At 41.0% G+C, this 14660-nt stretch overlaps 1 protein-coding gene across 7 annotated transcripts in view; it reads right to left on the bottom strand.

Annotated features, from left to right (window-relative positions):
* The window catches only part of HSD17B12 (hydroxysteroid 17-beta dehydrogenase 12), a 162317-nt gene that overhangs the window by 130490 nt on the left and 17167 nt on the right, over nt 1–14660 (bottom strand). For 3 of the 7 annotated variants that reach the window (XR_014069644.1, XR_014069648.1, XM_081544989.1), the window contains exon 1: nt 557–920. The exons of the other annotated variants lie outside the window; for them this stretch is intronic. Coding sequence is in view for 1 of the 3 variants with exons in the window: in XM_081544989.1 (XP_081401115.1) it covers nt 557–696 (140 nt within the window). In the remaining 2 variants the exon portion in view is untranslated. Of the gene's footprint in view, nt 1–556; nt 921–14660 lie in introns of those variants that run through there. 7 annotated transcript variants of the gene reach the window in all.

Below are 14660 nucleotides of genomic sequence, written 5' to 3'. Positions count from 1 at the left end.
ATTTCACAGTAAATGACTAAAATACATATATCCTCCAATGCACATCCATATGCTTCATTATAAACGCGCATCTCAATCTGATAATGGCAGTTTCTTAATAAAGGAAAAAAGCACAAACAGCCATGAGATAAAAACAATTTCATTGCTAGCTTTTATCATCGATCTCATTTTCATAGTAGGTATCACAAACTTAATAACTCTTGATTCCCACTTCAGGCTTGCTCCTCTTTTCAGATTCCTCATGGGAACACCCATTCAGCTGCTCAAGCCAAAAGCCTAGAAGTCAGCTTTGATTCTCCTTCCCACATCCTGCATCCAATCCACCCACAAGACCTGTCTATTCTATCTCTCACATACATACCATGCGCAAGTACTTCTCACCCCCTAAAGCAGGGATCCCCAACCTTTTTGACACCAGGGACTGTTCATGTGGAAGACAACTGTTCCATGGACGGCAGGCAGGAGGATGGTTTGGGGATGATTCAAGCACATTACATTTATTGTACACTTTATTTCTATAAGGCTTCCCAGGTAATGCTAGTGATAAAGAACTCACCTGCCAATGCGGAGATGCAAGAGATGTGGGTTTGATCCCTGGATCAGGAAGATCCCCTGGAGAAGGAAATGGCAACCCGCTCTAGTTATTCTTGCCTGGAGAATTTCATGGACAGAGGAGCCTGGCGGGCAGCAGTCCATGGGGCCACAAAGAGTCAGACACCACTGAGCGACTGAGCACTACTTATTTCTCTTATTATTACATCAGCTCCACCTCAGATCATCAGGTCTTAGAGTCCAGAGGTTGGGGACTCCTGCCTTAAAGCACCACATCCCAGTTCAAGGCACCACCATTCACATCTCCCTTAGATGACTGCAAGGCTCCTCAGTGCCCATCTGGCTTCCATCCTTGGCCACTACAGTCTATTCACCACACAGCAGCCAGAGTCACCTTTATGAAATCACATGACGTGTGATCACACCTAATGGCATCACATGACATCAACACCCCTCTTGAATTCCTCCATGATGTCCCAATACTCAGTGAATAAAATCCAAAGTCGTTTCCAGGTCCTATAGGATCTTTCCTGGCCTCATCCATGCCTACCTCTTCTACTGCCATTTCCCCCTTACACTCCACACCTAATCACAGAGCTCAGCCAAAGGCCCTCCCTTTTCTCAAGCTCACGAAGCCCAGTCCCACCTGTGGGTCGTCTCACTTGCTTTTCCCTCTGTCTGGAACACTCTTACTCGTCACAAGATTGGCTTCTTGTCATCATTAAGACCACTCAATACCATGCCTTCAGAGAGGCCTTCCTGACCACCCTACCTAACATATCCCCACCACTTCACCACGTGTATACCAGCTACTTTCGATCCTCTTTATCCTAAAAAACCTACAGTATAGATAAATCATCCATGGCAGCAAAGAAGACAAACTCAAATTCCAAAGGAACCAGACAGGCAACATAAGTGAGTAAAGGTGGTAATTACCCGCTAGTGTTAGAAAAGCAGTGTTAGCAGGGGTTCCCAGGTGACTCAGATGGTAAAGAATCTGTGTACCATCAAGTGACCCAGGTTCAATCCCTGGGTTGGGACGATCCTTGGAGAAGGGAAAATGTGGAAACGCAGATCCAGTACAATCGCTCACTCTTGTTCAAGAGAAGTCAAATATAAAACCTCCTAGGTGAAATTTTCCAGAGAGAAATAAACTAAATAAGAACCTATTTAAAGCAGAATTTAGAGAAGACATAGAGGGCAGAGGATTGGCCAAAGATTCTCAAACTAAGAAATGGTCTTAGGGTAAATATCAGGTCAAGGCTTTGCCCCTAAAAGCTTTTGAGATCTTGGAAATATTTAAGGCATTATCTAACAGACTCTTTTCACCTACACAAAGGGACTTGTAAGAATCATAAGGATCTCCCTTGTCTTATAGATGGAAACCAAAGACAAGACGGTCTTAGAAAAAAAATTATGGATGTAGTTTTGGGGATTTAGAATCAACCCCCAATAAAATTCAGAAAAAACCCTCAACGCTTTTAAGAAAACTGTAATGCTAAAAGTACTACCATCTTGGACTAAACGAGAGAGAAAAAAAAAAAAACAGTTCAAAGTGAAAAAACAGTGTCTGGGGGTCTTGACTTCATACAGATGGGCAACAGGTTGACAAAGCTACTCAGCTGCAAATATAACCCATTTCTTCTGAATAAGAAAAACATCAAGAGGAGAAAATCAAAACCCAAAGGTAGAGCTAACAGCTTCAGAAAACAGCATATTAGGGAACAACTCCCAAGGAGCAGAAACGGGCACAGATCATGGAATATTTTCAAAACGCGGAATAAGAAAACCGGCAACGGAGCGCCCAGCTGGATTTCAGAACTGCTATGATAGCTATGTTCGTCTCATTCTTCTCTTCTTTTTTAATTTTTATTTTAGATTGGAGTATAGTTGATTAACAACATTGGGTAAGTCTCAGGTGTACAGCAGAGTGTACAGCTATACCTATACAAACGTTCATTCTCTTTCAGATTTCTTTCTCCTATAGGTTATCACAGAATATTGAGTAGAGTTCCCTGGGCATTCTTCCTTTTTCTAAATGGCAGTACCTATCGCAGTTTTCCTGTTCCTGGCCCACCAGCGTACACTGGGCATGGGTGGATGTGGAGTTCACAGGCCTCTAAGAAGAAGCTGTACCAGAGCAGAGGTGCCTGAGAAACTTCACATGCGTCTGTACTTTATTTAAATAATAAGATCCTGAACTTGAAGTTAAAAGAAATGGGATAAAACTTCTCCAAAACCTCTGGGAGAGGGGTAAATATATTTTGCACGTGGAAGAAATGTAAACTGATCTTACGCTCAGAGGGCTGACCACAGTAGATCATTCACAAGATGGTTGCAACACCACCTCCCATCTTGGGCCACTTTGCTAGCAGAATCTGCCATTCATCCATCAAAAGGTGGAATCTCTTCCTTTCTACTTGATTCTGGCTGGGTCCTATGACTTGTTCTGACCAACAGAATGTGGCAGAAGTGACACTACAGGATTCCAGCTCAAAGCTTTAAGATACTTTGCAACTTCTGTTTTTACCTTCTTGGAACAGTAATCTCACTGCCACGGAAGAAAGCTCTATCCAGTCTAGATAATGAGGAGCGACCATCTAGAGAGGCCACACAGAGGAGAACTGGCCCCTCAATGAGTATCAAGGCCCCAGACATGGAGGTGGGGCCATCTTGAACATTCTAGCCCCAGTGGAGTCGCCCTACCATTATCATGTGCAATAAAGTTTCATCCACTGGGCCCTGCCCAAATTCCTGATCCACCAATCATTAGCAATGATGCACTTGGCTGTTTTCTTAAACCACTGAGTTTTAGGACAACATGCTATATGCAATGCGGATTCCCTGGTAGCTCAGTGGTTAAAAGAATCTGCCTGCCATGCAGTAAGCCCTGGTTATATACAATAGGTGACTGAAGCCCTGGGGAGAAAAAAAAGGCCAGTCTGAATAATAGAAATCACTCAATTTTTCAATTTTGAAAAAACACCTTTTATACTTTTAAACATTCACAGTGACTTGTAGGATAACAACCTAGGATTCATTTCTTCCTTCATCAAATATTTACTGAGCACCTAATATGCGCCAGGCACTGTTCTAGGCCCTGGGAAGACAGCAGTGAATTAAAGCCCCGGGGAGACAGTGGAAGCAAAGATGTAAAAGTGGGGACAAGTGAGGGGAAACAAGGACAGATCTTTATGGATCTGTTTTAATAAATAAAATGATGTTTAGTTAGCACATCAATAAAGTAACTTAGTGTTTGCCAAATAACTAAGTCTAGTTTTACCTTTCTCCTTGGAATTGTTACTAGGATGCTTTATCACTGTACCAGGAGCTATTTTTAGCCCAGCCCTTCTTCAGACTGAGCAAGAAGAAAAACAAGGACAAGAAGATGTAATACCACTAGTAAATTTTGTACACCTCAGTTTTCAGGTATCTTCAATGTACTAAATATATTCCCAGATTATAACAAACATTCTCCCACCTCTGCTCCCCCCATTCCCCACATACTTGACCTGGAGGACTCCCATCGCCCTTATCAGTCACTGCTTCTCCGGCTCTTCCATTGCATCCTTTGCATACATACAGCATAGTATTGAACATGTCATATTATAATTTCCTATTTATTTAATTTTTCCCATTAGTTTGCTCATTCCTCTAGGGAAGGACGATTGTTCTATTTTTAACCTAGAAATCTACACATCATCATAAATGAACAATAAATGTCTGTTGAAGGAGTCTTAAATCTTTGATTAAATCATGGCTCCCTCACCTGTAAAATGGAACCAATAATCCAAGACTGAAATTCAGCATTCAAAAAACTAATATCATGGCATCTGGTCCCATCACTTCATGGCAAATAGATGGGGAAACAATGGAAACAGCGACAGACTTTATTTTTGGGGGGCTCCAAAATCACTGCAGATGGTGACTGCAGCCATGAAATTAAAAGAGGCTTGCTCCTTGGAAGAAAAGCTATGACCAACCTAGACAGCATATTAAAAAGCAGAGACATTATTTTGCTGACAAAGGTCAAAGCTATGGTTTTTCCAGTAGTCATGTACGGATGTGAGAGCTGGACCATCAAGAAGGCTGAGCGCCAAAGAATTGATGCTTTTGAACTGTGGTGCTGGAGAAGACTCTTGAGAGTCCCTTGGACTGCAAGGAGATCAAACCAGTCAATCGTAAAGGAAATCAGTCCTGAATATTCATTGGAAGGACTGATGCTGAAGCTGAAGCTCCAAAACTTTGGCCATCTTATGCGAAGAACTGACTCATTAGAAAAGGCCCTGATGCTGGGGAAGACTGAAGGCGGGAAGAGAAGGGGATGACAGAGGATGAGATGGTTGGATGGCATCACTGACTCGATGGACGTGAGTTTGAGCAAGCTCGGAGAGTTGGTGATGGACAGCGAGGCCTGGCGTGCTGCAGTCCACGGGGTCGCAAAGAGTCGGACACGACTGAGCGACTGAACTGAACTGAATCCAAGGAGAAGATGAAACTGCAACTGCCTGGGAAACTGTAAAGCACCATTCAAACTTTTTAACATTATTTACCAGATATGAGCACAAATTTCCTCTAATACTCAAATCCCTATGCAGGTTCATGTGAATTCTGGCTTGTTGGGGTTTTTTGCTTTGCTTTAATCAGTCACTCCATTTTGCAGTCAGCTGTCATATCCTCTGCATCTGTATTTTAACATGTAATTGTATTTACTGAGAAGAAAACGTTCATGGTTTGCGATATAGTCAAAGGGCACAAAACCTTTAATTTGCGGCTTTTAAGAGTCACAGAATTCTACACCTAAACACACATTGACTTAGTTTTCAGGACAAAGTTCTTGTTTCTACACAAATGTGGTTATTTGAAAGTCAGATGTTTACATATTATAGCATCTCGGGCAAGACAATAAAAATGCAAAGGATTGACTGAATCATCATTCACATCATCAGTCATAATTCAACCCCTGATATATCTATCACCCAAGAGAAGCACTTTAAATCTACACTGTCCACCACAGTAGTCACTAATCACATGGCTATTTAATTTTAATCAGATAAAATTAAAAAGTTCAGTTCTTTAATCACACTAGCCACATTTCAAGTGCTCAAAAGGCACATGCAGTTGGTGGCCACCAAAGTGCACAGAGCAGATATAGAATATTCCCATCATCATGGAAAGTTCTATTGGACAACACTGCCCAGGCGGTGCAGTGGTAAAGAATCCACCTGCCAATGCAGGAGACGTGGGTTCAATTCCTGGGAGGAGGAAATGGCAACCCACTCCAGTATTCTGGCCGGAAAAACCATGAAATTCCATGAAAAAAAAAAAAACAGAAAATTCCAGTATTCTGGCCTGAATTTCCACGAACGGGAAGCCTAGCAGGCTACAGTCCATGGGGTTGCAAAGAGTTGGACACAACTGAGCATGCACATACACCTTCAAAAAAAAATTTTTCATATCAAATTACTGAGAGGGTTCTTTCAATATGGCTTTCTGCCTGCAGTAATGAAAACAGTGTGATATTTCCAAAGAAATGTTAAACAGAGGGGTAGTCAGGAAAAAGGGAAATAAGTCATTTTTTCATAGTTTGAGAGAATGCAAACATTAATGTAAAAATTCATTCTTTGAAGTGACTAACATTTCAATTAATGACAATTCATTAACTTTAGGATACAATTTTGGAATAGTTTTTTCTAAAGTATTAAAATCTCTGCAAGTTTACCTGAATTTAAAAGATGACAAATTTATCCAGTACTAAGATTTGTACTTTATATCCATGAAGTAGGTGCTTTTCTTCTGAAATAGTAAACAAACTTTCAAAAATGGGATGCAAAGGCGGTTTACCGAATTTGTACAAATTTGATGGAATCTTCAAAGAATTTCAAAGTAAAAGGGTAAATTATTTACCTAGTTTTTAAAAAACTAAGTATATTTGCTTTGGGCTCTCTTGAGGGTGATGCAAAATATTTCAGTTCAAGCACTAGATTAAAAGTCACAGGAAACTTCATTTTAATAAAAATCAGTATAAATTTTTAGAAAGTGTTTGGTGCTCATCAGTGCCCTCTAGAGTCAGTTATTACAGTTCAAAGTGAACCAGATCTTAAAATGGTAATTATTTAAAATAAAAGGGATAAAATAAACATAATTTTTAATAAGAACTTTAATCACAGTCATATCATATCTATCAAATCACAGTCATATCAAAATTTTCCCTCCAAATTTTCAAAATTCCCCTCTAAAAACCACATATACTTAAAAAAAAAATGAGTTCAGTTTGGCAATGTCGCTTTAAGATATTTATATTGTTTTGCAAAAGGATAGTTCAAGTGAAAGACACCATGCTTTTTGAAGATTACTTTGCAAAGATCCTTGCTCAAAGACCTGCATTTTTAAGATTTTTAAGTCACGTATCTTTATTTCTAGGTGTCCTCCATATACCTAAATTTTAAGACTCACTCTTGTGCAAAAAAAAGTTTACATAATATATACTCCATTAAAATGAGATAAAGGAAGCATATATTTCTTGAATATGTTGAAAATACTAAATGAACATTCACTATAAAGACAATTGGCCTGGGTTTTTTAAGAGTCAAGAAAAACAAAACCCATGTTTATGATTTCTCAGATATCACCCACTAACTTACTTTTGCGAAATATATCTTAAAATTTCCACTAACAGAAAAACTAACATCAAATCTCTTTTTATGTTTCCCCATCAAGTGAGTGATCCAGTTCTCTGACCCTAGAACTGCAGAGACACGGAGGAAGCCTGTGGCCACAATATGTCCATCAGGAGGGAGAATTCAGCACCCCCTAAGGCTGAAGATCCGCTAGCGCAGAGCTGCACGTGGGCCAGCCCACGCTGTGAACATGCGCCTCTGCAATGCTCTCAGGGGCTCAGGCACGTGCAGTTACCATACCCGCTGATGAAGCCTGTACACCAAAAGACCACATTCAGGCCAGCAGTCAGTGCGCAAGGCAGCAGCCCTTTCTATTCAGAAAAGAGGGGAGTAGTGGTCCATTCACAATTTTCTGAATGCCTTAAACATACATACGTACAGCAACAAGATGTTTATTGTTTATATCCACTCAATTAATTTTGGGTTTTCTTTTGTCTTCTTTAAAAATTAAGGGGAAAAAAAGCCATTGTTTGAGTTCATTCTAGGAGGAAATCTCCAGTTACTACCTCCTCTCAGTTTTTGCTAAACTTGCCTGATGGTTCATAAACAGAATATGGCTTCACAACACAGACAAAAGGCAGCAAAGCCTGGCATCAACTACTTTTTTAAAGCAATGAAGTCAAAGCACAAAGAATAAATTCCTCTTTGAATGTTCAACAAACTCATAAAGAGGAGGACTTATGTATAGTATTCTTGCTTATGGGGGTGACCACCAGCTCTTTCTTTTACGCAGGAAAGAGTTATGCAGCTCGGCTCTTACCTCAATGTGTTACATCAACTCTCTGCTGCTTATTACCTGGGCTATTTCACTGCCCTGTGTTTTCTCCACTGGAGGGCACAGTTAGCTAAAAGAAAATTTGGTGAAACCTAATTTGGTCTGTTCTACAGCTCCAGAAAAAAAAAAGTATGGGTGAGAAATGAGGTTCAAGCTGCTCTCAGAAAGCATGTTTCGGTAGTATTTCTGAATTTTACTTATCTCTGTTCTCCTTAAAAACCATTATAAAAGATAATCACTGACTGGCTAACAGCTAAAACAAAAAAATATATTCCAAACACCACTATCTATAATGTATAAATAGAAGATGAGGTGGAAAGAAAAGAATGATTTTTAGAAATGGTGAAAATGACCCACTTCAGGTACAGAGTAATCCAAGGAGTAAGCGCAAACAGAAATTCTCCTCTTCAATAAGCATATATATGACCACTACAGTCCCTTGGGCTCCCCAGGTGGTCCAGTGGTTAAAAAAAAAAATCCACCTGCTAAAGCAGGACACGCCAGTTTGATCCCTGGGTCAGGAAGATCCCCTGGAGAAGGAAATGGCAACTGACTCCAGTATTCTTGCCTGGGAAATCCCATGGACAGAGGAGCCTGGTGGGCTACATTCCACGGTGTTACAAAAGAGTCAGACACGACTCAGTGACTAAACAACGGTCCCAATGAGGCATCACCATGAGATTGTAGTATTGAATCACTCAGTTCTTTTGCAATAACATAAAGCATATGCTCAGCAAAAACAGAGTTTTTTTAAATTTTTCTATTTTTTGCATTATCATTTTAGAGATAAAACCCACAGGGGATGCTATTCAGCAATTCATTTATAGCTGCCTTTTCTTTACAGACCTAATCAATCATAAGGGTGTAGTTTCAATATGCTTAGGAAAAAGATTAGTAAAGAAACACATAAACACTTCTAGATAAACACAATAAATGTACAGCTTTCAGAGGAGCTAATAAAACAACAGCCCTTTGTTGTTTTAAAAATGGCTTTTGAATAAAATTGTTGCTAGGCTTCAACTTATCAGTAAGTTTTCTAAGCTTTTATTGTGTTGAAAGTAAAGTGATGGAAGACCATGGGTATTACCTATGGAATCACATTTTATTAGATCAAATGACAAAGCATTATCACCGATTTTTTTATTATAAATAGACTCAATTTTTTAAAGTAGCAAATTGGGCAAAATAATTAAGTCTTCAAAAGATCATCTAAATATCATGTATATTTAAATAAATTATTCATGTTATTTTAAGTGCTTCACCAAAGAAATCTGAAAGTTCCAGTTAGGGTCTTCTACACCATTCAGTGGCAGCCAGACCAATACTCCTCAGTCCTAAGAAAAGAAGGAATTCCATTTGCCTGACAACACAATTGATCACTCCAAATCCTTTCCCACATTTATTTAAATCCTGGTTATCCATATAAAGAGTATTCTAGGCAGAGGGATAAGTTAGTTCTAAGTTTGTGCTGTAGATGCACAAGGAACAGCCAGGAGTCCAGCAAGGCTGGACATTCCATTCAGGTCTGAGTTCAAATGTCACCTCATGAGAAAACCTTGCCTAACCACTCTATATCAAATTGTGAACATCTGCTGGATTATCGAAAAAGCAAGAGAGTTCCAGAAAAACATCTATTTCTGCTTTATTGACTACGCCAAAGCCTTTGACAGTGTGGATCACAACAAATGTGGAAAATTCTTAAAGAGATGGGAATACCAGACCACCTGACCTGCCTCTTGAGAAACCTGTATGCAGGTCAGGAAGCAACAGTTAGAACTGGACATGGAACAACAGACTGGTTCCAAATCAGGAAAGGAGTACGTCAAGGCTGTATATAGTCACCCTGCTTATTTAACTTGAATGCAGAGCACATCATGAGAAACGCTGGGCTGGATGAAGCACAAGCTGGAATCAAGATTGCCGGGAGAAATATCAATAACCTCAGATACGCATGTGACACCATCCTTAGGGCAGAAAGTGAAGAACTAAAGAGCCTCTTGATGAAAGTGAAAGGAAAGAGTGAAAAAGTTGGCTTAAAACTCAACATTCAGAAAACTATGATCATGGCACCTGGTCCCATCACTTCATGGCAAACAGATGGAGAAACAATGGAAACAGTGATAGACTTTATTTTGGGGGGCTCCAAAATCACTGCAGATGGTGGTGACTGCAGCCATGAAATTAAAAGATGCTTGCTCCTTGGAAGAAAAACTATGACAAACCTAGACAGCATATTAAAGAGCAGAGACATTACTTTGCTGACAAAGGTCCATCTAGTCCAAGCTATGGTTTTTTCAGTAGTCATGTATGGATGAGAGAGTTGGACTAGAAAGAAAGCTGAGTGCCAAAGAATTGATGCTTTTGAACTGTGGTGTCGGAGAAGACTCTTGAGAGTCCCTTGGACTGCAAGGAGATCAAACCAGTCAATCCTAAAGGAAATCAGTCCTGAATATCCATTGGAAGGACTGATGCTGAAGCTGAAACTCCAATACTTTGGCCACCTGATGTGAAGAATTGACTAATTGGAAAAGACTCTGATGCTGGGAAAGACTGAAGGCAGGAGGAGAAGGGGACGACAGAGGATGAGATGGTTGGATAGCATCACCGACTCAATGGACATGAGTTTGAGTAGGCTCTGGGAGTTGGTGATGGACAGGGAAGCCTGGCATCCTGCAGTTCATGGGGTCACAAAGAGTCAGACACGACTGAGCGACTGAACTGACTGAACCACCCTATATAAACTAGCAGGCACACACACTTCCTCTCCTTGCTCCTCTGGTATTCTCCATCATCTACCTTGCTTTATTTTTCTTCTTAGTCTATCTCATCACAAGACTTACCAAGTATCTCTTTGTTTACTGTCCATCCTTCCCTATTAAAATGCAAGTTCCATGAAAGCCAAGACTTGTTCACTGCTAACCCCCCCAGCACACTGCAAGGTATCTGGCATGCCGAAGATGATAAAATACTCGTTGAATCAATTAAATGAAAGAATAATTAAGGGAGTATGGAAACAGCTGGACAACAGATGATACAATATCCATGATATCTGTTAAGCCTGATATGGCGTGCCAGTACCAAGTAAGGAGCAGATACAGTAGTAATATATAAATGTAACAAGAAAGAAAAAGAGGCATAAAGACTATGAAATTAAAACCGGTAATACTAGCTGTACTAGTCTTCTAATACTTGCCTTTGATCCATTATCAAAGAATCAGATTCTTTTACTAATCAGCAATAAAACCTTACCTTAAAAAAAAAAAGGTCATCTTTCCAAAAACCAATGAGTTTTTCACCTCTTAAAGAGGAAGGCAGGAAAAGAACACACACACCCCTTCATTCACAGAGCAAGATTTGAGTACCTTACTGAATCTCTTATCAGAGGGACATACCCAGACAAAGAAGAACAGCTTCCCTTGAGCCCAGAGGTGGTGCAGGGCCAACCTGAGTCTTGGCCAGCCTGTGAGGTTTAATTACTTATTGTACTTACAGTCCTTTTAGACTTGGTTTCTGCACTACTGCTATTCAAGATGAACTCAAACAATATCTTCTTTTTAAAATAGTATTTAGATTCACACAGCAGGTTCTCCTGGTTCTTAAAACTCAGCATCAGTAAGGCCATATCCCCACCTGGGATACAAAGCAGAATCCACATCCCTAAGCTCCTTGTATCTTTGCTCCAGCTTTTCAGTGACTCAGATGGCGTATTTCCCCATTTGGACTGTATTTTTTTATTTTAATTTTTTCTGGCCACAAGTGGCATGCAAGGTCTTAATTCCTGGACCAGGGATCAAACCTACATCCCCCACAGTAGAAGGGCTAAGTCTTAACCACTAGACAGCCAGGAATGTTCCCTAGACTTTAAAAATCAGGGAATTTAAATAACATTGAATCTCTAACCTTATACTTGATTGCTGTCTCGAATCAGGAATATCTGAAATGGATGCCACGGTGGTGGTTTAGTCACTAAGTCGTGTCTGACTCTTGCAACCCCATGGCCTGTACGTTGTCTGCCAGGCTCCTCTGTCCATGGGATTCTCCAGACAAGAATAATGGAGCGGGTTGCCATTTCCTTCTCCAAGGGATCTTCCCAAAACAGGAATCAAACCCAGGCCTCCTGTATTGCAGGCAGATTCTTTACCAACTGAGCTACAGGGGAAGCTCGATATGGGAATATGGCAAAGCTAAGAATACACCGCCAGGGTGATGAATACTATTGACTTCTTATCGGCTTCTTATAATGCAATTAGAGAGAAATAAGCACTAAAGATGGGCTTCCCTGGTGGCTCAGTCAGTAAAGAATCTGCCTGCAATGCGGGAGACCTGGGTTTGATCCCTGGATTGGGAAGATCCCCTGGAGGAGGGCATGGCAACCCACCCCAGTATTCTTGCCTGACGAATCCCCCTGGACAGAGGAGCTACAGTCCATGGGGTCGGAAAGAGCTGGACACGACTGAGAGACTAACTAAGCACAGCACAGCAAAGCACTCAGGATACTAGAAGAACCCACCGCGGGTTCACAGATCAGAAACAGATCTGTCCTGATTTTTTTCCAATTCAGTTGAACTACACTGGGTCAAAGTCTTCAGATCACTAGGTACTCCCTAAAATTAAACAGTTACTTAGACCAAATGGCTGGCTCAGACAATAAAGAACCTGCCTGCAATGCAGGTTCGAGATGCAGTTTCAATCCCTGAGTCAGGAAGATTCCCCTAGAGGAGGGGACGGCAACCCACTCCAGTATTCTTGCCTGGAGAATCCCATGGGTAGTTTACTCCCTTCTCCGGGGGATCTTCCTGACCCAGGGATCAAACCCGCGTCTCCTGCATACCGGCAGATTCCTTACCGTTTGAGCCACCAGGGAAGCCCCGTCCAAGTCTATAGGACCCTAAATCAATCATAAAATTTTTACTCCACAGAAGAAAATCTCCTTCCTTTTCTACCAAATCTGTAGGTTAGGATGCTTCCAGCTGCAAGTAACAGAAATAGTTTTAAGAAAAATGGGATGTGTCATCTTAAAATAACGGGAAGTGTCAGGCACTCCAGAATAGGTGAATTCAGCAGCTTGGGGATGGAATCGAAGACCCAGATGCTTTCCTTCTTTCTTCTCAAAGACTTCAGTGCGCTGGTTCTTTCCTGGGTTCGTGCCCTCTGGTCCCAGGGATGGCTACAGGCATCATATCCTCACAGCACAATACCCTTCTCTCTGCCTCTTATGAAAGGGGAGGAAAGCCTTCTCAGAAGCCCTCCCCCTGGGACATCCCTCACATCTCAGTGGCCAGAACTGTGCTCACGCGCATTCCTAACCCAACTTGTGGCAAGGAAAGAGGAATCAAGATGAGTGTAAACTACTCAAGACTGGACCCCTGGGGCTGAGCAGAGGCACAACCTCCTCTGAAGTGTATGGTTGTCCAGTACCTACATAAATTTGGCATTCTGTCAACAAGCAACCAACCACACCTGCCACAACTCCCTCAAATGACATCCTCACTCTGTACTGACTTTGGGGAAAGCACCTCCGGTTCAGTAGATCAGAATTCAATTATGGAGAGGAAGAGACTAAGTCATACCTTAATGCAACCATAAGCTTATGAGGTTTATTCAATATTTAGTCAGTCATCTGTATTTATAAAAAGTGTAAAAATACTTAAAATAGGCCAATCCATCAACCACTTGAGAAGCAGCAAAACCCCCAACCACAATGAAAGATTCTAACATATCAACTTCTGCCTCCCATGTACTGTATTTATTATTTCCAGGAAATAACTCCTCCTCCTTGGGCTTTATTCGTTGTTTTGTTTATAGAAAAGGAGGGGCTTCCCTGGCAGTCCAGTGGTTAAGACTCTGACTTCCAATGCCAGGGTTGAGGGTTCAATCCCTGGTCGGGGAGCTAAGACCTCCGTGTCTCAGGGTCAAAACAATAAAACAAAAAACAGAAACAATACTGTGACAAATTCAACGAAGACTAAAAAAAAAAAAAAAAAAAGGTCCACGTAAAAAACGAAGACCTTAAAATGAAAAATTTTTTTACATTTAAAAATATATATAAAAAAGAAACCAAGGGCAAACACTGTGATGGGAATTAGAGCTAAGCTGGTAATGCCCTGTCCACATCCACTCTGGCCACACCATTGCAGAGCACATTCCAAGTGTATCTCTTTGCCAACTGCTTTATCTGGTAGCTGAAGCCAGCAAGTGCACAGTGGACCTAAGTGCTATCAGATTAACACTCCTCACTAACAGCCCTCAACCAGCGACTAATGGCCATGGGTGTATAAACATCTGAGCCTCTAGACCCTGCAGGTGAAGTAAATCTGAAACCTGAGTTCTACACTAGCTCCAGGTGACCACAGAGCCTCGACAATACCCCCTGTACTGGCTGTGTTCCTTTCCCTGCCTCCCTCCCTACTGGTGTTTTTTGGGATCACCTTCCAAAAAACCGATTGCACTCAATTCCCTGTCTCTCAGTATGTGCCTCTGGGAGAACCCAAGGACAGGAATGCAAAAGGAGAGAAAATTGAGTGTTTCCATTTGAAGAAATATTAAGAAGCTTCTCCCAAAAAAAGAATTCACAATTTTTTTAAAAAGTAATATATTTTGAAGCAAATATTTTTAGACGATTTGGATGTTCATATATAGTCCTAATCTTTGCT

Source organism: Giraffa tippelskirchi, chromosome 11 (genome assembly GCF_054371585.1).
Source record: "Giraffa tippelskirchi isolate mGirTip1 chromosome 11, T2T-mGirTip1v1.2.pri, whole genome shotgun sequence".
Lineage (NCBI taxonomy): Eukaryota > Metazoa > Chordata > Mammalia > Artiodactyla > Giraffidae > Giraffa > Giraffa tippelskirchi.
This window is presented reverse-complemented; position numbering and strand designations above follow the sequence as displayed.